General features: G+C 41.3%; 1 protein-coding gene across 1 annotated transcript; it reads left to right on the top strand.

Annotated features, from left to right (window-relative positions):
• Positions 1-14,705: 14,705 nt before the first annotated feature.
• On the top strand, positions 14,706-17,959 carry FGF23 (fibroblast growth factor 23). The gene is made up of 3 exons (XM_010203591.2): positions 14,706-14,928; positions 16,916-17,019; positions 17,522-17,959. Exons 1-3 carry the CDS (start codon positions 14,706-14,708, stop codon positions 17,957-17,959), a joined length of 765 nt encoding a protein of 254 aa, XP_010201893.2.
• The last annotated feature ends 6,807 nt before the right edge of the window (positions 17,960-24,766 follow it).

The raw sequence follows: 24,766 nt of genomic DNA, 5'->3' as shown, positions 1-24,766 counted from the left end.
CACTGGGTTAACCCTGACTAGATGCCAGGTGCCCACCAAAGCCACTCAATTGCTCTTCCTCTTCAGCAGGACAGGGGAGAGAAAATATAACAAAAGACTCATAGGTTGAAGTAAGGACAGGGAGAAATCATTCACTAGTTACCATCATGGGCAGAACAGACTCAACTTGGGGATATTAGTTTAATTTATTACCAGTCAAAATCGAGAAGGATAATGACAAATAAAACCTGAATCTTGAAATACACACACCACACATCCCTTCTTCCTGGGTCTCTACCTCCTTTCTCCCAACAGCACAGGAGAATGGGGAATGGGATTTGCGGTCTGGTCATCACAGGTTGTTTCTGCCCTTCCTTCCTCCTCAGGAGAAGGACTCCTCACACTCTTTCTTTGCTCCAATGTGAGCGCCCTCCCATGGGAGACAGTCCTCCACAAACTTCTCCAATGTGGGTCTTCCCTGTGGGCTACAGTTCTTCATTAACAGCTCCCATGTGATTCCCTTGCATGGGTTGCAGTCCTTCAGAACAGACTGCTCCCGTGTGGGTCCCCCACAGGGTCAGAAGTCCTGACAGTGAATTGGCTCTAGTGTGGGCTTTTCTCTCCATGGGTTCCCAGGTCCTGCCAGGAGCTTGATCCAGCATGATCTTCCCACAGGGTCACAGTTTCCTTCAGGCATCTCCCTGCTCCAGCATGTGGTCCTCCTCGGGCTGCAAGTGGATCTCTGCTCCCACATGGCCTCCATGGCTCCAGGGGCAGGGCCTCACCATGGGCTGCACCACAGGCTGCAGAACCTCTACTCCAGTGTCTGGAGCACCTCCTGCCCTCCTTCTGCACTGACTTTGTTGTCTGCAAAGATGTTGCTCACATTCTCACTCCTCTCTCCTTCTTCAGTGTTGTCCCAGAGGCACTGCTACCATCACTGATGGGTTCAACCTTGGCCAGCGGTAGGTCCATCTTGGAGATCACTGGCATTGCTCTGTTGTACATGGGGGAAGATTCTAGCAGCTTCTCACAGAAGTTACCCCTATAGATCTCCTGCTACCAAAAGCTTACCGTGCAGATGCAATACAACTAGGCAGGTAAAACTACTTTGCTTTTCCTCAAAATTTTCCAACATTAAGATGTGCTAAGTCTTTTGCAAACATAAAACCTGAGCATAGGCATCAAAGGCAGAGCCACACAAAATGCCTTAAAGGACATAGACATGCACCTGTAGGAATGGGTCTAAAGGAGGACCACAAAAACAATCAGAGGGCTGGAACACCTCTCCTATGAAGACAAGCTTAGAGTGTTGGGATTCAGCTTGGAGAAGAGAAGGCTCCAGGGAGACCTGGTTGCAGCCTTCTGGTACCTAAAAAGGGCTTTTTAGCAGGGTCTGCTGCAATAGGACAAGGGATAATAGTTTTAAACTGAAAGAGAAAGGTGAATTCAGATTAGCTATAAGGAAGAAATTTTTTACTATGAGAGTAGTGGAACACTGGAAGATGTTGCCCAGAGAGGTAGTAGATGTCTCATATCTGGAAACAGTCAAGGTCAGGTTGGACAGGGCTCTGAGCAATATGATCTAGTTGACGATGTCTGTGCTCATTGCAAGGGAGCTGGACTAAGTGGTCTTTAAAGGTCTCCCACTAAAACTATTCTATGATCTATATTTCTATGATTCTATGTTCTATGACACAGCGCTTTTAAACCCCCTGCTATTCCCCATGACACTGGCAGAAGACAATACTGTTTAGTAGCATGGAGCACCTTGAGCAGGGAAGCAGAAAACAGCAACCTTTTCCAAATTATACTGAAGAGAGTAATTTTATAGTGTGTTAAGAAATCTCTTTTTCTTCCTTTTACATCACTGAGCGCATTATTACAGATGGTGCTGGGAGACCATAGCTGATGACAAAGGACACGGTCTCCAGTTCATCGACTACCAGAGAAGGTCTTTGCAGGAGCTGGAGCCCTGTGGAAAATGCCGATGCTCTGACTGCCAGGGGGCAGTATGCTACCTGCAGAAACGATAACTTTTGGGCGGGGGCGGGGGGAAGGAATACAGGGGGAGAAAAAAAAGCCAGCACACAGGAGAGGTCACTCACACTTAGAAGCAAGCACATTGTTAAGAAATTTGCTGAACAGAGATTTTACCTCACCGCCAAAGTCTACAGCATCATAAAAATGCTATAGCCATTTCTCCATCAAATGCTGAGCCAGCACAGTTTTTCTAGATTAGTAGCAGGTGCTGTAATAGAGCTTCATGAAAAAAATGTAGCCAGAGCTTTCCTCAAAGGAAAAAGTAGGCTTTCAATTCAGTAAAAACAAAACAACAAACAAAAAAAACCAACCAAACAAACAAAAACCAAAAAACCACACCAACTTTCAGATAAGTTGTTGCTTTCCCTAGAATATGCAAACAGACACATCAGAAAAGTGATGACTGGAAACATTTTTATTTTCAGTAGTTTTCACCTGTTTCTTTTTTAGATCAAGAAAGTTTATGGCAGAAAACATCCAATTTCCTTAAACTGGTCCTTATTTTCTGTGTTGTAGGAAAATTAAGTGTTTAAATGACAGCTCTGTGAGACATCTTACTGTTAATACACTTTTTTAAAAAAGTAAATCTAGTGGGAAGCAACAGTATAATACAGTCTGAGATCAAAGAGCGAGCCTGTACATTATGTACATACACGTCACCTGGTGTTTATGTTGTTGTAAGGAAAGTAGAAGGCAGGTTCAGGCTTGCACAGTGTGTTTAATCCAAGCCTCCAGTCCAGTCTCCATTACTTTCTGTGCAGAATCACAGAATGTTAAGGATTGGTAGGGACCTTGACAGATGATATAGTCCAACCTCCCTGACAGAGCAGGATCAGCTAGAGTAGGTAACACAGGAACTCGTACAGGTGGGTTTTGAATGTCTCCAGAGAAGGAGACTCAATAACGCATCTTGGCAGCCTGTTGCATTCTGGGCAGCCTGGGCAGGATCCCAATGCTGATCCTAGGAGTTGGAGAAGGTAATGGGGGGCAATGTGGGAGTCTCACGGGGACCTGAGGACCTGATTGTCTCCTAGTCCTTTTCTCCTCATTGAAACTTGGTGTTGCATAGGGAAGACCACAGTGGACACATCACAAGGTCTTCGGCAGCCCTAGAAAGCCTGTATTTTAGAAAAGGTCCAGTTTCTCACAGGTCAGGGAAATGCCACACAAGCAAAGGGATTGCTGAGAGAAACCCAGCCTTGCAGAAGGCGAGGCCAACAACCTGACCAAGGCTTCTTGCAGGTCTTGTTTAAACCAGCCTGCATCAGGACAGAGCCACATGAGGACACCAGGCACAGAATCCCTCCTCATTGTGACCCTGCCTGGCCACAGCAGGGGAGATGAGGGTGAGCTCAGGCCTTCCCAAGCCCTGACTTGAACACCATGGAGCTCTGTCAATGCAGGGTCTCAGCCCCACAAGTCCTCCCAAGGGTTTAGCCTTCCCCTGGCCTCTGACATCCCCACAAGCACCAAGCCCTTAAGCTTTGCCTTAGCCAACCCTAATGGGACCTGAGATCTCCTGGATTGAGATATATCATCATAACTCTGGAAATGAACAATATGTTCATCTGGAAATTGGCAATACTGAGGTGAAGGTAGCTTGAATTTTCACAATTCTGTACAATCTTTCTGATTCTGAAACTGGAAGAAAAAGACATCTCTGGGAAAAGTTCACACTGGGATTCTGTAATTGGAGAGGCAGCAACAAACAGTTTACAGGGTGATGGACTGGGATTTAGGAGACCCCGGCTCAATTCCCAGCTCTGCCACAGGATTTCTATGTGACTGTGGACTGTCTGAAGTTCTGTCAGAAAACATGGAAGCTTTCTGCACCATCTCTTCTATGCAAAGGACACTGCAAAACAGACAATGTACAAAACTAAGTTAGCCATCTGTGCTAGACTGGGACAATTCTGATAAATTAAAAAGGGACAAACACCTCAGTAATTTATTTTCCACATCCTAGTAATAATAGCTTCCATCTTCTGTATGTTGCCCTTCATGTAGAGAAACTGCAGCCCCTTCATCTTCTTCAGGCTGAACAAACCCTGCTCCAATAGCCTCTTCTCCTATGTCCTGCTGCAGTCTGCTTACGTCCTCTTGACCTTTCTCCAGATTTACTCTGGCTGCTTAACATCTCTCTTGTGGAGCTCAAAGCTAGACACAGTGTCAGATGTGGCCTCACAAAAGGGAAATAAATCCTTCTATCTGTTGGCTGTTCTTCTGCTAATGCAGCACAATATAGCACTGTTTTTTTTTTTAATGGTTGCATTGATAGCCTTTCTTACACTAAGGATTCTCAGAGGGGAAGGAGTGGCAAAGGCAGAGAGTCTATAAACTGGGGATTCCCCCTCCAGCCTCTCAAGGGAACTGCCAGACATTCAAGACTTTTTGTGTAAGCACATGACAATGGGGTGAGGCAGTTGTCTGGATTTTATTAAGTGATTTGCAAACAAATTAACATGTTGTGAAACAATCCATTTGCACTGTTGCTAAGGAAAGGGAGGATATTCAGCATTTTTGACAGATACTTGCAGGCCGTGATCTGAAGATGTCTCAGATGCTTCAGAGTGCTGGTGATATGAACTGTGTAACTTAAGATGTGCTCATAAAAGGAAATAAACAGCCCCAAGTCTCTTCTTCATTGTGAGGGGTTTTTTTTTTTTTTCAGTTTTACTTTTAGCATTTACTAAAACCACTCAGCTCTCTATCAGTTTCAGCAAAGGAGGACAAAATTAGGTCCCATGTTTTTAACTACAGGTGACTTTATTCCTTGGAAAAATCACCCAGCTGCAAGCTCTTTCACCTCACATTTGGAATCACAAATGACTCAGCAGACTCAAAGAGGACATTTGGTTTCCTCGTCAGAAAGCAAGAGTGAAGGAGGAAGTAAGAGCCTCTTACAGCCGTTGGGTAGCTCAGGGAGAGACTGAGGCTAAGACAAGCACTGGGAAATCTCAAGGTTTAATGTATATAATGCAAATTGGAATTACAGTTAACTGCAGTGGCCAATCCTGGCTGATGAAAGAGCAGTCACTGGAAAAAACTCCTAAAAGCAAACAACCAAGTATGCAGCACAAGCGGAGATTTCTTTTTTCTCTCCAGCCAAGCTCTGCATCTAGCTCAGCCTGAAAGTATGTTTGTTTTGGAAGCCATAGTCTGCTGAAAAGTGTTTGGTCAAAATCCAAAGAACCAATAAGTCCAGATGAGCTTGTATCATGGGATGTTAACATATTATTCAATCCTGGACTACACGCATACGTATTACTGCTGGTTATTTTTTGTTACAGGGTGTGGACCAAAATGCCTTGATTGAGACTAGATTTCTATCCCCTAAATTAACTGTTTACAATTCACAGTTTTATTGTGTTCTTGTGATTTCATGGATCAGAGCTCATAGCACTAGAATAGCTCCTCCAAGGACAATGCAACCATATCAGCTTACGTCAAATGAGCAATCGTTAATGACAACGTATAAACCAACGGAGTTGTTTGCAATCGTATTTATTTCAGAGCTGTCTGCAGAAGAGCATTTGCTTTTTTTATCAAGTATTTCTTATAAGAATTGATCCATCCTGAAGTGACCAGAGCCTGTTATTTTTGTGAGTTTACTCTGCTAGTGACCTGGGTCCAGGGTTAACTGGACCAACTCAAATATTCCAATTTATTGAAAAGGCAATAGATCTGCTGAAAAACATAAGGAAGGTAGTTATGATAACTAGCATAGGTGTCACATAGTGAGATCATCATCTTTTTTGATAGTGCTTCAACTAACTCAGTTACTCAATGAGCAACAAGACAGCTTGCATTTTCCACAGGGTCAAAATACAAGCAGTTACTGCAAAGCAGTGGACACACGACAAATCTTTACTCTGACCTGACATGCAGCCAGGCCTTCAGATCTCAGGCTGAGCTGATAGGAACAGCAGGCAGCACAAGCAACTTATTTGACAATAACTTTATGATCTTTCCTGATTTGATCCACGGTCCCTTAGTGAAAATATATCAATAACTTCTGCACTTTAGTATAACCATGTAGCTAACACTATGTAATAGCACTAAATCCCAGCTAACAATAATGTTGGGAAATATACATAAAGAGTTTTCCCAAAATGAAGCAGTCAGTCAGACTACTTTTAGACACCTTGCAGTGTATCACAACAGAAGATGGATGTATGAACTGATTTTCTTCTTGAGGTTGTATATCTGGATCCTCAGTATTCTTAAGGACCTACAAGCAGGCACATCAGGAAAAAGAATATACTATTTTAGACAAGACACGCTGCCTGGGTAGGTAAGTAAGCAGAACTGGGTATGCCAGTGATGGATAAACTGCAGCATAGGGCAAATTTCAGAATCTAGACAGCTAAGCTGTAGGCCTTCTATGCCAGCTCACCAGAAGACAATATTTTGCAAAGACAATGACTAGAGCAATAGAAAAATAAGGGAAATGAAGGGTGCATGTATGGGGCATGGATAGGTGCCACAACCTGTAAATCTTCAGCAAATCTGTAAACATTGAGTTGCATATATTAAAGACAAACTTGCAGATTTAAAAAAAAAAAAAAAAAAAAAAAAAAAGACAGGACTTATTTTCTAGTCCCCTATAACAACCAGCATGGAGGTCTACAAGTGCTTGGATGACTATGTAGTTTCATTTGTATAAAATTTCTTACACATGCTTGCATTCTGCACAATCTCAGTTTATACTGAGTTGGTCATCAGTTCTCTGGAAGGTGTTAGCTTGAATTAATTTCCATTCTTTCCCTAGGAGTGGAGACTGAGGGATGAATGAGCCAGGGCGCAAAGGGTCTTGAAGTGACACCAGTGTCAAAGAGACATAATCATGTTCAGTCTAGACAGCTGGCTAAGCCGGCCTCTGGAATGTAAGGAAACCCATTAAGGGCTATGGAAAAGATACTAAAGAAGGTATATTTTTATTGTTAAAAAAAAAAAAAAGAAAAAGAAAAAAATTAGAAATGTTCAGTTGCATTTGTAAGGTTTTTTTTAAAAAAAAAAAAAAGACAGCAAATATTTGAGTTTGGAAAACTGAGCAGATTGATAAGAGTCCAAAACTTTAACAAAGATGACAAAACCAAGCTGCCTGTCTTTTTAAAAATAGAATGCATTTCCCAACCAGTCCTGGCATGACACCAGCCTATTTCAGCGCTGGAAATGGCCAAAGATCAATAGGGCCTAGGTGCAGGATCAGTGTCCCAGCAGCTGATGAATCTGTGCATCCAGGGCACAATGTGTCACTTGAGTTCCTCCTTGCCAGCAGCCTGATGCGCTGAGAAAGCAATATGAAGAGCTATTTGTGTCTGCAATACACAAAGAAATACTGTAGCTTCAAATCTACCTGAAAATCTAGTCTGTGAAGTCTATTTCTAAAATCTCATCTCTTCTTCAGAAAAAACATCAGCATTTGTACTATCTCTAAAACTCAGGTGCAAAGCTGTGGAGGTAAACTGGTCAGGTTAGACTGCCTAGACATCTCCACTTAGATCTAGATCAAATATCATTACTGTAAAAATGAAAACTTGAGGGGTTGTGGATAGTGTACCGAATTTTTCCTCCCAAACCAGATGTTGTTAAAATATTATTTAAGGGGGGGGGGGGTGTGAAACTTTTGCTTCTGCTTACAAGGCTACCATCTGCATCCCTCCTAGCCTCCTGTGTGAGAGCATGCATTTCTCGAGAGCAAAACTCGTATTGCAGCTGAGAAACCAAATGTCCTTTAAACACTGTGATTTGCCATGCTACCAAACTCCATTTGACATCATTAGACTCCAAACTGTTACCAACCCTAAAGGCTTTCACAAAGAACAAGGAGTTCACACATCTAAGGAAGTATCTATAGAGCTGAGTTCTCTGTTTTCTATGTTTTAAATGTGCAGGAGAAAATAAAAATTTCTTTCACCAGTTTGATAGCAACACTATTTTAGTAACATTTGGCTATGAAATTTTGGATTCAATATAGTAGCCATAATCAAACATCAAACTTGACAACAGCATCAAGAAATTTAAGTTCCTTTCAATCCTGAGCACCCAAATGCTTCAAGAGTGAAAAATGGCATGGGAAGTACTCCTGAAGGATACGTTTCTATTTACACTGACTACGTTTCTGATACTAAATAGAACTGAACAGAACTGGAGGATAACAGAGCCACTGTGGGCAAAATGATTCACAGCTGAACATCAGCCTTTAAACCAAGAGGAGTCTTTCAGAGGCTGCTTTTAATCATTTTACTCCCTTTACCTGCAGATGAACGGGAAGATATTACAGATCTATAGCTCTTAAAAAAAAAAAAAAAAAAAAGCAAACAAAAAAGACAACAAACAAGCAAGCAAAAAAAATAACATCTTAATTCTTTGCCTACCCAATGTTATTGGGAGCTCTGTCCTAACCCACAGCAAACCAACTGGGCAAAACCCACCCAGGACACCTCTAACACCCTTCTCATCTCAGGTGCAACAGTTTAAAGAGCATTTGGTTATACTGCATGAAGGAATACAGGAAACAATGGAAGTATATCCAGGAAAGAAAGAAGAGTTGTGCAGTGAAACGTGGGATGAGCAAGTGCTGTGGGTTCTTACTGTTAGGCGTGTGGATTTTATTTTATAGAGGGTGGATTGAAGTGAATTAAGGTGTTCAGCTTGGATCTGAGCAGCAAGAACAAGAATCTAAGGGTGCTCAGAGAAAGCATGCTAAGATCTCCATGTGAGAGCTTAGAGGAAGTTGGGATGTCTGGTTTTTAGGAGAAAAAACACCTGAGAGTTGATACAAGTATGTATGTAGGAACAAAATGAACTTGACACTCTTTCACTCATATGGTACCTTAGATGAAATTACAAGTTGCACACCAACAGATGAAATCACAGATGTTTTTAAAGGTGTTTTTAAAGATACAGATACGTATTTTAAGCCACAGATTATCAGGAGAACCCGATACCACAAGACACTGAGAAAGGGCAATGGATTCAACCAGCTGCATCACTCGAGCAGATTAGCTCAGAGGTTGCTCATTTGCAAAGAGTGACAGTTATCACATTCAAACGTGAAAAAAGTCTGTCTTCATGCGTTCTTCCTTTCTTGGTGTACCGCTCACACCTGTACCTCCCAGCTTGACCACTTGTCCCCCACTTATTCCTATGCTGAGACCCACCGACCTTCCAATTCCCACCAGCTTTTCTCACCAAACCTTGGATTTGCCTCACCCTAGGGCACGGATGTCCTCTCATCTACCCACCACCAAGCATACTAGATGTTCTCTAGGGCTGGCTGTGTCCAAGTGCTGATCTGAACTGCAGGAGAAACAAGATCTCACATGTGGAAAGTGCTTCTCATCCCCAGAGGAATGGGTGCCACAGCCTGGGAGATTTCAATAAAGTAGAAGTATCTCTTTGGAAATGAGGGATAACAGCAGCTCTCATGACATATTTTAATCATTCTCTGTTCCACTATACCTAAGAAAATTCAGAGCCCTTAAAATGACAGAAACACTCTGTTCAGAAAACACAACCTTTTAGGGACTGGTTCTGCTTTGTCTGGGAGCTCTGCCAAGGATTTCAGCTGGAGGAGGAATGAGGCCCTTCATTTCAGTTAGTTAGAGCAAAACAACACAAACAGCATCATAAATGCCCATCTGGGACATTTACGGGCAGGAAACTCTGTTTTCTATCTCTTCTTCAGAATACAGTGAAATATTGGGGTTTTCTCTTTCTGCTTGTCTTTGGTGCAGTAAATTTTGAAAGCTCACAGGCTCTGAAGCCAGCAGCAAAAAGTTGACTCTCATTTTGGACTTGCAAACAGGAGCTGAAAGCTTATGTCAGTCTTCTGCCTGACTGGAAAGAAAGGTGCCAAGAAGAAAAGACAGGCATTTCTCAGGAAGACCATACATCCCTCATCCCGTAGAGAAAAGCATCAGGGAAGCTACTCTAGCAATATCACTGTCTGAGCTGCCTGTGCACTTCTGAAATTGGAAATTGAAATTTGGAAAATCCAAAATGTCTGCTACATAGAGCAAGGATGAGGGGGGAAGAAATAGATGACCCAGAACACATCTGGCAAACACATTACAGAAACTGCTGGTACATGCTGCGGTCCCAGACCCAGTGGGCTGTGCTTACCTCATTTGTTTCACGTAGGTGAACCTAGCCAGGATGTTTTCTTTAGTCGTGGGCAGTGTGACAAGAATGGGAAATCCAAATAAGGTCACTCAGGATGTGTTTAACAACACCGGGTAAAGTCTGTGGCAAAAGCTCATGCACACACATACACACAGAGCATCCACTGCAAATACCATTGAACTTAGTGCGTCATTATTCCTATAATAACTTCTGGAGAGGCACTCCACCCTAGTATTTCCAACACTGAAGATGTGATTGTCCCTAAGCCAGTTATTATAGAGATTATAAGGAAGGGGAGGCAGAGATCCTGATTTCTCTGTTCTCTTTGAAGAAATGCAACGTAAGGAAAATTGTTAAAGGCAGAGGTAGTTTCAAATCTGTCAACCCAAACTCCCTTGTGATCTTTGAAACAGCAAGAAAGTAAGAGGCTTCCCGAGACCATTCCAACTACCCAAATAGCACAGACTTCTGCAAAAGGACAAGCCACACATCTGTTTAAATATAAGTCAATGTGTTTTATTAAGCAACAGTGCTGCAGGTGCTTCTATGTGATGAAAGGTAGCCGAGCACTGTGAGGGAACGTGCATTTTCACTCATAGGACAATCCTGGAAGGCAATTCCATTATACTGGGTGGGAAACTCCTTTTTTTTCACCTGCAATTTTTTGATGGTGTATAAAGCATTTCCCAGGGATCTGCAAAAGATAATCACTTAGTAGTACTAATTACTTAGGTAGTAACAAATTACTGAAGTAGTAAGTCAAATTTGTTGTAAAAAAGCTTATTTTCACTTGTAAGTCCTCTGCAGTTGACCAAACTGATAAGCAATAAGAGAAAGGAGTTACTTTGCTAGCAGTGGGAAAAAGGATGGCATACAGTTGTTGAGATCAGGGTTTTACAGATTTGAAATGGTAAGTTTTGATAAATGGCCTAAGGCTGAAACTCAAAGTAGTCAAAATGGGGGAAGATGGATCTCAGGCTGATCCCATGACCCTAACTCAGTTCCTTCTGTGCACAGTTTTGGAGATAATTTGCAGTTAAATCATCATATTTAAATAAATTGCAAAACTTTCCACTGTACATTTACTTCACTCTGAACAGAGAGTTATGATGTTCATTTAGAGATATTCAGTGATTTGTGTCTCATTTCTTGTGTGTCCTGGGCTAGCTCTCCTAGCACAATCCAAACCAGCAAGGCACAAGCATCATAAAGGTTACAGTTGGGGCATCAGTGAATGCCCAGCTGAGTGCCCAGACTAACCAGATCTGTGCTGCCTCCGAGGCAAGGAGCAGAAAGGCAGCAGTAGCAGGCCTAGGATGAAAGCATGAAAAACAGAGGGAGGGGAATGTGACCTGCTAAGGTGCAGACCATCAGTTATTCTCTCAGATGAATTTCAGCCTCCAAGCTGGAACCTGTCTTATCCGTTTTTTCCTTTCAAACCTGTTCTGAAGCAGGAATTTCCTTGCTTTGCCTCATTGGTTCCCGAAACTCACCATGGGCAGTACTTTTGCAGGATGCTTCCAAGGAAAGCCTTGTGTCACTGTAGCACCTCGCACTGTCTGTGTGGCATCCCTGCAATAGGAAGTGGAAACATGGAAACGTAGCAACGTGGCCATCCTGACTCTAGAAATGTCCATGTTCCATCTTGAGACATAGGTCACACCTGTCCTTTTCCACCAGCATGTCTCAGGCTCCACATGTGCTCACACTGCTGTTTTCACAGCATTCAATTTCCCTCCTACTTGTTTTAAAGTGTAGGCTCCTCCTAGGAGGGACTAACCTATTTTCATGTTTTAACAAAATTTAACACTACCTGAATTATCCATTTGGACTAAGGTGGAAGTTAAAAAACCCCAGCAGCTCGAGTTTTCTGAAATGCTTTCAGTCTTCAAATTCTAATCCTTTTTCTTTTTTCTTTTAAAATAAGTGAAATCTGTAAGACTGAAATTAAATCTTTACTGAGAACTGGGAAAAGCTGTCTCCATTCATCAAATGTCTCAGAGCAACCTAGAGATCTAAAAAAGCAACATCGACCTATGTGGTAGAAGTTGCAGAAATATTGTTAATATTGATGCAACTGTGTAATGATACAGGATAGGAAAGGCTGTCATCACTTCCAATAGGCTAACAGACACAGCTGAAGAGGTAAAGAAGTTTTCATACACCTGGTTACCTCATCAACAGCTGAATGGGTGGGAGTAGTCAAAGGAAGGAATAAATGCAACAGCCTGAAATAAAAACAGAAACAGACTCAAAAAAACCCACATGCAGTGGGCATTTATAGGTTTAAAACAAATAAAAACAACCTATGAAAAGATAAAATATGTATTATCATCCTCACAAGCACAGAATGAAATAAATTTGCTTTAGCAGCTTAAAGGGAGCTCAGCAAAGACTAGTTTTGCTGAGCCTAGGGAAAACCTTTGATAATGTCAAACAATTTAAACATATGGAACTAGTCTTTGCTTGTTTGACATATAAAAAAAAACCACCCAGCTGTTCACAACTGGTATGTGCTAAAATGGGATTTGAATAAATTTTTCAAACATCTGAGGACTGTTTCTCTGCAGCTAAGACACCAGAGACGCAGATCAGATCAGTGCATAATGGCAAGCACAGAAAAAAAAATCACAATGACTGGGAAATATCAAACCAGAAAAACTGCACTCACAAAAGAATTGCAAAAAAAATCTGAGAGGACACAGTATTCTACAAGTGCCTCTTGCAGAAAGTTCCACAGTTGCTCCTGAGGTATACATATCCACATTTCCATGGATGGTCCAATGAGAGGGAGAGTAACAAAAAACCTCAAATGTTTGTTTTAATACCAGAGTAAAAAATATTGGTGGATAATTTCAATGATAAATAGATGCATGAATTTTAAAAAGACAAGAAAAAATAACTACCTTTTCCTTCCTAGCTACCTTATAAATTAAAGAAGAGCATTTCAGATGTTAGAACCAGTAAAACATCTGTAGCCTAGATTGCCTCTCAATGAAGACAGCTTTGTCAGTCTACTCATTTTAAGATATGACCCTTATACACTTTGGCTACAAAATGCTGTCATTTACACAGGTGTGTATACACTGATGCAAGACTCTGGATTTACACAGGTGTGACGGAAGATTTTGGCAGAGTTTTGCTGATTTTAAACAACTGAAAAAAAAACAAACCCCAAACCAGATTGGTTGCAGTTGTCCCAATCCATAATATGTTTGGAGGTGTTGGCAGTGCTCCACAGCTTGTTAATGAAACTAACAATTTTGTATAGTATATCCAGCTAGACACTGTAACTGAACCTAAGACTGCCACAAGTAAAATCCACAGGATTCTTCAAAAAAGATCCCCTATATTAATTTCTTATTTGGTACTTTTTTCAGTTCTGTGTTAATTTTTTAAATAAACTTTAGCACAGTGTTGTTTTCCAAGCTGTTATTCCTATCATCATTCTTTTACCCATACACACAATATCCCATTAATATAGTGTTTCTATACAATAAATGGAACCATATTCTTTTAAATTAGAAAATTTGTGTGTAAAGATGAAAAACTTTGGCAGGACAACTGAAAAGAAGGTGTTGTATCTTGGAACATTTGTTAACATCTTTGTCCATTTATTACTTTTCAGCTTGGTCATGTCCCTTTGTATTTTTCCCAAGCTTGCCTGCTATACTTAAAGTAGTAAAAACATGCCAATATATGCGATTTCAGGTTTGATTCAGGTCCTAGATCTACTGGCTACGCTAATCCATATGACTCTGTAAAAGACTGCCAGCCAGATATGAAATGCAGAAAACAAACATGCAGTTTTAGGTCTTTTGCAGGTAATTTTCAACTGTTTAGTCAACTTTAAATTACTTGAGTGACTCAAAGTGAAATGGAAAAATAAAAAGGAGAGCTTATTTAAAGTGGCTTGTGCTCATACTATGTTTCCTTTGCTTAAGCAGAGCATCACAAATATCAGACTAACAAGCTTACTGACAAACTTAAACTATACTGAAGGGGAAATCAGGCCCAGGACAACCTAATTTCAGCGTTTGATAGATTTTTTTTTTTAAATTAGCACTATTTTATATTTCCACTGAATCAGAATGATTTCCCCACTGAAAGGGAAGATGGGAATCTGAATAAACAGACTCAGGTCTGAAAGTTCATTCCCTTCAGTAAAGTGTAGTGGATTGCTCTTCCTGGACCTAACAGCAGGGGTGTGGGAAGCTTTCAGATGTCATAGGGTTGTAGATAACATTTGAACATATGATTAGCTTTTGTGAGCTGTCTTTAGAAACCTTACATTTTGTCCCCCCGCCTGCACCTTAGCCAGAGATCCTTCCCTTGAGGTTTCGGGACACTTAAAATGTTGCTTTGGCAAAAATCAAGGATGTGGAGAAGTTTTTCCTGTGTGATGTCACTTTGCTGCCCTTTATAAACCTCTGCAGAAAAGAAGGGAACCTATCTGAGGATTCACACTCCTACCACAGGCGACCAAGGGCAAGTGAGGAGCACAGCGACATATCAAGTTGCAGATACCAACCAACGGCTCAGAAGGGTGAGCCATGCCACAGAGCACTTCCTACAGCTGCATGGGGTACATGCTGTTGGTACTTTGCAGCCTGAGGGCTAACCTCGCCTTTCCAAACTCCTCTCCACTGCTGAATCCCAGCTGGGGGAATGGAGATCACCTGATGCACCTCTACACAGATACAGAGAGGAACAGCTTCCATCTCCAAATCAATGCTGATGGCTACATTGATGGTGCTCCTCACCAAACCATTTACAGTAAGTAGCTTGCTATGCACTCCCAGTCTTCATGGGAGCAAAGGATGGACTTTTGTTTTCTCACTACCTATAGAAAATCCCCTCCTTAGGCAGGCAGACAAAGGAGAATAGCTATGGGATAGAAAATATATATCATTATAATACTCCTTTTGTTTAACAAGCAAATTGCTCCAAAGAAATCTAGTAGATGGGGAATTTCATTCTTTGGCTAAGATTATTACAGGTCACTGTAATAATAGGTAAGGAAAAACTACCTGAATTCTCTTTGACTTCATGATTTTACCCATAGCTTCTTGTGGAAGTTCCTGTTTGAGGCTAGAGATGACATCCCCCAGAGAGCTATTTTCTATTGCAGTGACAGTATTACCAAAGCAACTGCATTGATGGAACTCACCACAGAAGTGGAGGAAAACTGACAGCACCATAAAATCTTTATTTTGGGGAAAAGAGCTGATAACTACTAATACTAACTCTAATGTGTGTATAACAGAGGTCAATTAAGGAAACTACAAAAGGCCAGACTATCATAAAAGAAATGTTAAGCCTCTGGGGTTCATAAGAAGTTACTATACTCTGCTGTAACTAAAAAGCCTTCAAATTGTCTCACCATAGGTTTTTTTCATGGAAAACTAAGGTATTCTTTGTCCTTTGCTGAGTACCTGATCCAAACACTGTAGTTAGTAGAAAAATAGGGGTATTTTAAGACTTGAGTTTCTTTCTTAGCATTTCAAAAGTACTTCTCTTTTAGCAGTACTGAAATCACAAGTAGCTAGGCATCCTAAGGTCACAATTATTATTTCTGCATAGCATCTTCTTCCTACACTCAATTAATAATGTAAGCATATGTAATGATGGTTTTATGTAAGTATATAAGGAGCAAAGGATGTTTTTAAAACTTAATTTAATCAAGCAGAAAAAGGATGAAGTTATGCTATTATTTTGTTTGTTTGTTTTAGGATTTACTATTGAAACACTCGCAGGGACACTTACACTGTTGTCTTGTTATTCTTCCTGCATATTTAAACGTTCTATAAAGCCCATTTTAGGTAGGTTGGCAAAGAACTAGTGTGATGTTTAGAGAATAACAGATAACAAAATATCATATTTTTCCCATATCTGCCATGAAGCAAATACACCAGTATTTGGAATGGTGAAGCAAGAAGAGTGGAAATTAGACAATAAAAAGGGTCATGACAAGGAAGGTGATTGAATTTCTGCCAGATCACCACAATATCACTGAGATGCCAGATGAATGAGAAGTGCAGACTTCTGCAACTGCACACACTGGATGTATACAGCCCTCCTGGGTAGAACTTGAGGGTTAAAGCAGGCACTGAGTCAAACATAAGTCAATAGCACACTCACTTTAGAGGCAGGCAAACCACCTACTGTGGTCAGCAGATCAAGGAAAGTTGTTATTCCCACTTCACTAGCACCAGTGAAACTCCTCCAAATGCTATAGTGCTCCAAGGAGCACTATGACAAACACAGTTCAAGATGGATGTAGAGAAACTGAAGCTGGTCTCACAGATGGTTTTCAAGGGCTTTGAGCATGATCTGTTGGGAAAGTCTGAGGGAGCTGGGCTGCTTTGGTATAGCAAAAAAAGGATGTTAAAGACAATCTAACACCATAGGATCATCACAAAGATGAGGAAGGTGAATTCCCCTTTGGTAGTGGCGGATGATCAGACTGTGGTTTGGAACTTCAGAGGGGATGTTAGGGAAAAAAAAAGTTGTCTTTGGGAGGTTAGCGCAGCACTAAAGCAGAGCACCTGGAGAAGTGGTGGCATCTCCATCCTAGGAGCTTTCCAAAACACAAACAGAGCCACAGCTAACTTGATCTAGGATGGGCAATAGTCCCATGTCACAGGAGAGGCTGGTTCAGACACCTAGAGGACACTTCCAGCCAGTGCACCTATTTATCTGTAAAGCAACAGTGCAGTGTCAAACCAAGTCTTGGATTTGACATCTTTGTTTTTCTAAACAGGTGCCCTGATGATCAAATCCAAGGGTGCTGGCTCAGTAATAATCACGGGTGTGAAGAGTGGACGCTACCTATGCATGGACATGAGAGGAAACATTTTTGGTTCAGTAAGTGACATTTACTAAGACTCAAGATTGAAAGGCAGGTGCAGTCTGCTACTGTGCTGCCTACTAGTTCCTCATATAGTGCAAATCTGTATAGCTACAGTGGGAGGATACAGATTAAACAGAGCAGAGGACTGGCCACTTGGGTTAAACTTTGTTCTCTTCTTTGTATTGAGCTGTGAAGCTGCCAAAATCATCTGAGTTCCTGATTGGGTGAATGAGGACAGAATGTTATCCAGTGACAGACCAGTCTGAATTCCTGCTGTAGCATACAGCCATGGGTTGGCAGCAGCTCAAACAACACATCCCTCTGAAATAAAACACTGTTATCACTATAATACCTTTGCTGAAAACATGGGCATGCATCTCAGATCTACCTTTGACTAAGCCTGAGTTGTCTGAGTTACAGAGCTGGTAGGTCTTATCCCTCTTTCCACCTTTAATCAACCCTTGTCATTTATCAAATCTCTCCGCTCACAGGTGTCATTTTTTTTTCTCCCCTAAGCATTACTTCAGTCAAGAGGACTGTGTGTTCAGCCACAGGACACTGGAAAATGGATATGATGTGTACCAATCTCCCAAACACAACTTCCTGGTTAGCTTAGGCAGAGTTAAACAAGCTTTCTTCCCTGGTATGAATCCACCGCCATACTCTCAGTTTTTGTCCAGGAGAAATGAAATCCCTCTGTTTCGATTCAACACGCCTGAGCCTCACAGGAATACTAGAAGTGCAGATATTGATCCAATGGATCCTCATCAAATCCTGGTCCCGCAGAGAAAGATCTCCACGTTCAGATCTTCATTGCATCAGCAAACAGACTTTTCCCACATGCCCAGAGAGCCCATGAGAATAAACCAGAACGACGTGGTCAACCCAGATGACCCACACGCTATGATGGATGCCAGGAGGTACCCAAGCCCTCGCTTTTATGGTACAAGATAACTGCAGCCCCGCCACTTGAAAATTGAAGTAATGGGCAAGTATGATAGGCAAAAGGCACTGTCTAGAACACTCAGCCTGAATGTCAAAATGGCTGTTAGAAGCCTGAAAAACATTGGGGCGGGTGGGGGCGGGGGGATGAATATCCTTGATTTCAAATTTATTACTTACAGATGACAGTTTACTTAAAAAATAAGTTGGATGTTTTTCCAGTTGGGCTTTGTTTTACTGGAAAGAAGATTAATTTTTGGGAATAATACAAACCAGACACTTTAGGGTCTAAATCACCTTAAGTATGCATCAGTGGGAAAAAAAAAAATCACTTGAATGAAACAAGAAACTGATATTATGTTACTGGGAGCTGGGAAGAGAGCTGGAGCATCTGAGATTACAACAGATACAGGGAATCGTCTCACTAGTACCATCCTGTCTGTGAAGGCACAACAAAAAGAACAACCTATGGTGTGTTGTATTATTATATAAAAAAAATCTATATATGTTTTTAGCTGTTAATTTGGAACTTCAGTCTCTTTTCATGCCCATACAAGTAAAAAAGTGACCACTCTTCTGTCAGAGGAGAAACATGCATGTAAAACTGGAGTAACTGACAGGATAGCAGGAAAGGATCAAATGATCTTGTGTGGTCTTGTATACACTGAATGTAAACTGAGGTGTGAGGAAAAAAAAGAGGACAGTCTTATTGTCTCTCAAGTGCTTTTCTATCACACTTTTATATTCACTGAATTCTAGCATCACAATGTGAAAATGTAATTCAGAGACATTAGTTTTGGATATTACACCCAGAGAGAATCATAGAATCATTTTGGTTGGAAAAGACCTTTAAGAACATTGAGTCCAGCGACTAACCTAACATTGCCAAGCTCACCATAAAACCATGTCCCTCAGCATCTCATCTTTGTGTCTTTGAAATGTCTCTGGGGATGGTGACTCCACCACCTCCATGGGCAGCTCATTCCAATATTTAACATGCCTTTCACTGGAACATAAAGTGCCAGAAGTATTAGCATTACCAATAATCAATAGTGTGTTAAACAGGATGGGTTGCTTTGCACGCTGCTGGAAGGGGAGAAATATAGGGGAGAAACAAGAAAAAAAAAATGCCTTATAGGTGTCAATCTATGAATAGTTCTTGAAGACTCTCAAGTGATAAGTGGAAATTAGGTTTGTCCTTAGAAAAGGAGAATCTGAGTCAAGCACACACAATTCTATTTAGTTCTGAGCAGGTATCAGATGGTTTATACTCATAGGAGTGAAATTACTAATATGCATTAGGAAATCTCTAATGCTGACAACCCTTTTCGCTAGATTAGTACACATTATGAGTAAGTTTACTTATCAGAATCTAGCCTCCATATACACATATGAAGTCTACAAATCGCAGTTAAGATGTGATAACTGCAGAGCAGAGTTTTATATTGTGATTTAGGTGTCAAATTGTTAGCTGGTAGAATTCAGGGTAGCTGGATTGGTTTTCATGGAGCTATACTAATTTCCAATAGGATTATGAAAATCGTGTATGTACTTAGCAATTTATCTCCCTTATTTCTTTTCATTTTGATTTGATCTTCCTGGAATCTTAAATCTGTGTGATTTTGAAAAAGTTATTCTTGATGTACTATGCAGAAATCAATAGCAAGGTACCAATGAGTTTCACAAAAATCCAATAAGGTAGATATTTGAGAAGTACTTTTTATTTTGGAGTGTGTGAATTTTCTGCGTGTCAAGATGTAAATTCTCCCTTTTCATTTATTTAGTATATACAACAGCTTGTCAACAGTCTGAAAATGGTACATTTGTCCCAAGTGTGCTCATAGCAATAATGCAAGAAACACAAGGCTGGATTCTGGTCCTGTTCTTTTCTCTGTCTCATGAGGTAATTAACCAAGGCCATTGGAGTTACAGCAGTGCAGCAAAATCAAAGTGAAGCCCTATATGGGTTTCTCACTTTCCTTAAAATTGTTCTGGGTTTAGCACAGGGTCTGTCTTGCTGACAGCATTTTAAATAGTTTGGTGGGGTTTTGTCATATATATACATGATATCTCTATCTACAACATCCAAGTTGATACCTTATAAAAGTAATAGGGCTGGGTTCTGCTCATAGAATAGTTATCCTACATGGAGTGATTACTAGTTCTTGTAAGTTCTTAGAAGCACAGGACAAAACAAATTATTAGGGTTAGACCAAGAGCTCTGTCTTGTAATTTGTTGGTTTTCATCCTCTAAACTCATTGTGGATTTGATTAGTTTCAAAAAGAAAGGAATTATTCTAACAGATTTAGGAGAACTGCAGGGTGGGCAGATAGTTGTGTATTTTCTTGCTTATCCAAAATACAGTGAGACTTTTTACCTTGCTATCTATACAGTGGAAAGGTGTGATTTTTACATTCTAGTTTAATAATTTTACTTGATTTCTATACGACTCTTGGCTTTTACTCCTTGAGAACTCGGGATTGCAATCACATGTGCAAAGTTTTCATTGTGTATAAATTGTTGTAAGCTCCACAGAGCTCTCTAGGATTCCAAGTCAATGGACTTAAAACAATCTGAATCATGAAAAATTCTTTCTCAATCCATATCAAATGCTGATGAGAAATGTTGATAAAGTGAAATCTCTATACCATGTCTATAGTTATACATGAGAACAAAGTAAGAAGGCTTGCTCACTCCATCAGTAGCCAGGGGACGTAGTCCCTAAGCCAAAAGTGAATACACAGTGGATTTTGTGTCAAATAAAACCCCCATATTTGCCACTATAGAGAACTGGTTTGACATGTCGAAAGAATTAATTCTTCAAAGGAGATAATGGCAATCACCAGTTTGTAAGAAAGTATTACTTATTTATATTGCAATATTTATTTATTTATTTGAGCGGGTCTTAAGTCCCACGGAATATTTATAAATATTTATAACAATGTATTATAGACACTGTTTCCTTTTATAAAAGTATGAATAAACTTTTCCTTCTCTCCAAATGGTGGATTCTGCATTTTCTGTTCAAGTTCCCCATTCCAGGAGACTTGAGTGAACAAACAGTACTAGCCTTGTCTAGAAATTCTTGTGTCCCGCTGTCCTCTGTGATTTTCAGCCTCACAGACTGCAGTTTCTTGAGTGATTTATGCATTTACAGGAAAGATGTTCTGGGAAAGATTATGAGAAAAACAAAGTCTTTCTAGGTCTAGACTGACTATGAAGAGCTTGTCACTTTTAATGGGAAACTCCTTCTGCAACCCAACAGCAATGGAATACCATTCATCTAGCAGTTCAGTCCTGCTAGGAACTATTTGTGATCTTGGCTCCAAGACACTTGCTAAATGCTAAACTACCATTACTGCTCACTTGTTGCTGCTCATACAAAATAGTCTAACTCCATCCCTAGGATGATGCTAAGGCTGTTTTGCACCAGACAGGTCACAGATTGAATAAATTGCAGATACCATCCTCGTTTTTTCCTGCAATGGTTGCCAGACCCACCAAGACACAGCAGAAGGTTGTAAAATGGCAAGTGCCAGGGGGTCTGACAAACTGTCTCCTTGCAGTTTTCTCCTCACAGCAGATAGTCTAAAGAGCTCTGTCATAGTATCATCATTCACATCTGCTACACAGCCACTACCAAGAGAAGCATTGTATTACCAACAGGTACCACAATACTGTTGCACGTTGTGGGCAAGAGGACAGTGGTCTTCAGTGGAAGGGTTCTCAGGTTAGTGAGGACCTGCTCTCTTTTCCAAGACCCTTTTCTCCTTCCATTGACAAAGTTTAGGTCTGTAGACTTTGAAGGGGGCAGAAATACAGCAGGAATATGCAATAGAATTAAAGCATAGGAGAAAATTAATAAATGCCAAGATATCATTAAAAAAAACAGCTGGTATCATTAAGCCTCCTACACACTTGAAATCTCGGTACTCAGTACTGCCTTGAGACTCATTCACTGAGTCCCAAGCTGTGCACAGCTCTGCATGCTGCAGAGCAACTATGACCCCAGAAATCATCTCTGCCACCTCTCTCTCTTTCCAAGAGCAGGACAAACATGAAGGCTTGTTTGGTTGTTGTCTCCCCTTGTCATTTTATAGATTATGAGATGTTATGGAAAATAATTTCTGAGACCATTTTCTCCATGGAGTAATCCAAATGAAAGACCAAGCATCTGCAAGGTACCATAGCATGGCACTGAATGTGACAATATGGATCATAACCTTAAAGGACAACCAATGAAGTCCAGACTGCCAGTTCCAGGTGTATTTCTAAAAGAAGAAATCTCCTAAAAAAGCAAAACAAAACAAAAAACCCATATGATGTCCATCTCTCCAGGCTAAACTACTTCCAGGAAATGCAGCTGAAAAGTAAAGCAACTCTTTTTCTAGAGGGCTCTGCAAATGGTGCCATTAAAAAGCAGCACTTGAACAACAGTGAGAATGCACATTTTTGAAGGACATGGCAGAAGGTTTAACTGGGCTCTGTTTATTTAGTTACTAAATACAGAAAGACTTATAATCTCTTAAAGCCCACATTGCTACAAAGAACCAGGAGAAAGATGGGCTGCAGGTAGACAGGCCCATGTACATACACATCTGCAGCATGTTTCTGTAAAGACATTTGTCCCGGTTTGAGCCAGGATACAGTTAATTCCCGTGAGGAACCAGGAAAGGGCACAGCCTCAACAGCTGACCCAGGCTGGCCAGCAGGTATTCGATACCATCCTAACCGTCATGCCCAGGGTATAGGTGGGGGCTGGCCGGAATAAGCTCTTCCGGGGGGCGCGGACTCTCGGTCGGGAGGGGGAGGGGGAGGAGTCGCGGTTTTCTTCCCCTTTGCTCCGGCTGGGCAAAACCACGACATTAATTGGCACCCAACGTGAGGCCCGCGAGATTGAAATAGAACAGAGTGGGTTTAAACAAAATCCTTGTGTACACTCCTGACAGTAACTGATTGCTGATCACAATGTTGGTTGATATGCTTGTATGGTGGTATTACATGTCCTCTTATCTGCATCATGTATGTCCTGTGATAGTGTTTCTCGTCTGTGGAAAATGTATGAAAATTCTCATGTTACTGCACTGGATGGGATTGGCTTATGATATGATTTTGTCATGGGTTATTAAGTTGGGTTGGAATGTGTACACGGCAGAAAAGTCTCTTCCACATTTTCTCCTAGAACTTAATAATAGCACACTATTTATGGGAAAAACTAACATGTTTAATTCTTCCCACTATGTCACTTACCCTCATTTCTTCAAGGTGCTTCTAATGGATTCTAACAATAATACTTGGAATGTTCTAATTACCACGTTTGTATTATTTTCCCTTGTTTTCACCTCGTAAATTTTTTTTGAGAGCTGTGAGGAAAGGCATACAGAATATGGACAGGTGTCCAGGGAGCTTTTTACCTGTAAAGATTTGGAGAACACAGGAATCCATTCCTAACTCTGTGCCAGAACCAGTTGCTGTTCCAGCTTCAGCTGTGGATGTTGCAGTTGCAGCTGTGAACACTCATACCTAGACTGCTGACACCGTTGCTGTTACTACTGTGGACACTCATACCCAGACTGTGAATATTGTTGTTGTGTCCACTCAGACTGCTGCTACAACTGTGGATGCTCAAACCCAGACTGTTGCTGTTACAACTGCGGCCACTCAAACTGAGACAACTGATAAAATTGCTGTTGAGTATCAATCTGTGCCAGTATCAGTTGCCTCTGTACAGAAAAAGAAATACACAAAAAAACCACTTTGCAGCACTAAGGATGAACAAAGGATATCACAGAGGGAAGAAGAGTTGGAGCCAGAGATAATCAGCCGGTCCTTGTCCCTGAGTGAACTGCGAGATGTGCGGAAAGATTACAGCCGTCACCCAGGTGAGCACATTATCACCTGGATGCTCCGATGCTGGGAAAATGGAGCCCACAGTTTGGACTTAGAGGGCAAAGAAGCCAGGCAATTGGGCTCCTTGTCCTGGGATGGGGGCATTGATAAGGCTATGGGAAGACCGTCACAAACCCTCAGCCTCTGGAGGTGACTTTTGTTGGGCGTGAAGGAAAGATACCCCTTCAAGGAAGATATTACAAGCCCCCCAAGTAAGTGGACCACCATGGAGAAAGGCATTCAATATTTGAGGGAGTTAGCTGTGCTGGAGATTATTTATAATGGCTATGTGCCCACAGACCCAGATGAAGTTCAATGCACACGAGTTATGTGGCAAAAGTTCCTACGAAGTGCACCACCAAACTATGCCAGTTCGTTGGCAGTTGTCTCCTGGAAAAAAGATGAGAGGCAAACGGTGGAACAACTAGCTGCTCAACTTTGGCAATATGAAGAAAATGTGTCTTGTCCCCTACAGGCTGTTGTTTCAGCTGTAGAGAAAATGGCACGGAAGATTGACCAATTCGTGTCTCGCTCTCCACCTGCCAGTACTCCGGCTTTTAAGAATAAGCGTCCCTGTGCTCAAGAGCAGGAACATAAGGAGTATACACCCCAGGATGTTTCACGGTCCCATTCACAGGACCAAGGAGAGAATATGAGCAAGTAGGATAGGCCACCTACCCCATCTACTCCAAGAGCACAGGCACAGGAGTTGCATAAAGGAAGGGTTAAAAGAAGTAACTCTCCTTGGAGGAATGTCGCTCCAGTTTCCAGTGAGCAACCCCCTAGACAAGATAGGAGGGTTGATTTCAATTCTGATTCTCTCGAGGGGACCTCTGGTGTTTCCTGGGAAACAGTAAATGATGACTGCGATGACCAGTATTAGGGAGGCCCTGCCTCCAGCCAGGTGGAGGAAAGGGATAATCGGGTTT

The sequence above is a fragment of the Colius striatus genome, chromosome 1, assembly GCF_028858725.1.
Source record: "Colius striatus isolate bColStr4 chromosome 1, bColStr4.1.hap1, whole genome shotgun sequence".
Classification (NCBI taxonomy): Eukaryota; Metazoa; Chordata; class Aves; order Coliiformes; family Coliidae; genus Colius; species Colius striatus.
The sequence above is the reverse complement of the archived record's forward strand: the minus strand, read 5'-3'. Positions and strand labels throughout refer to the sequence as shown.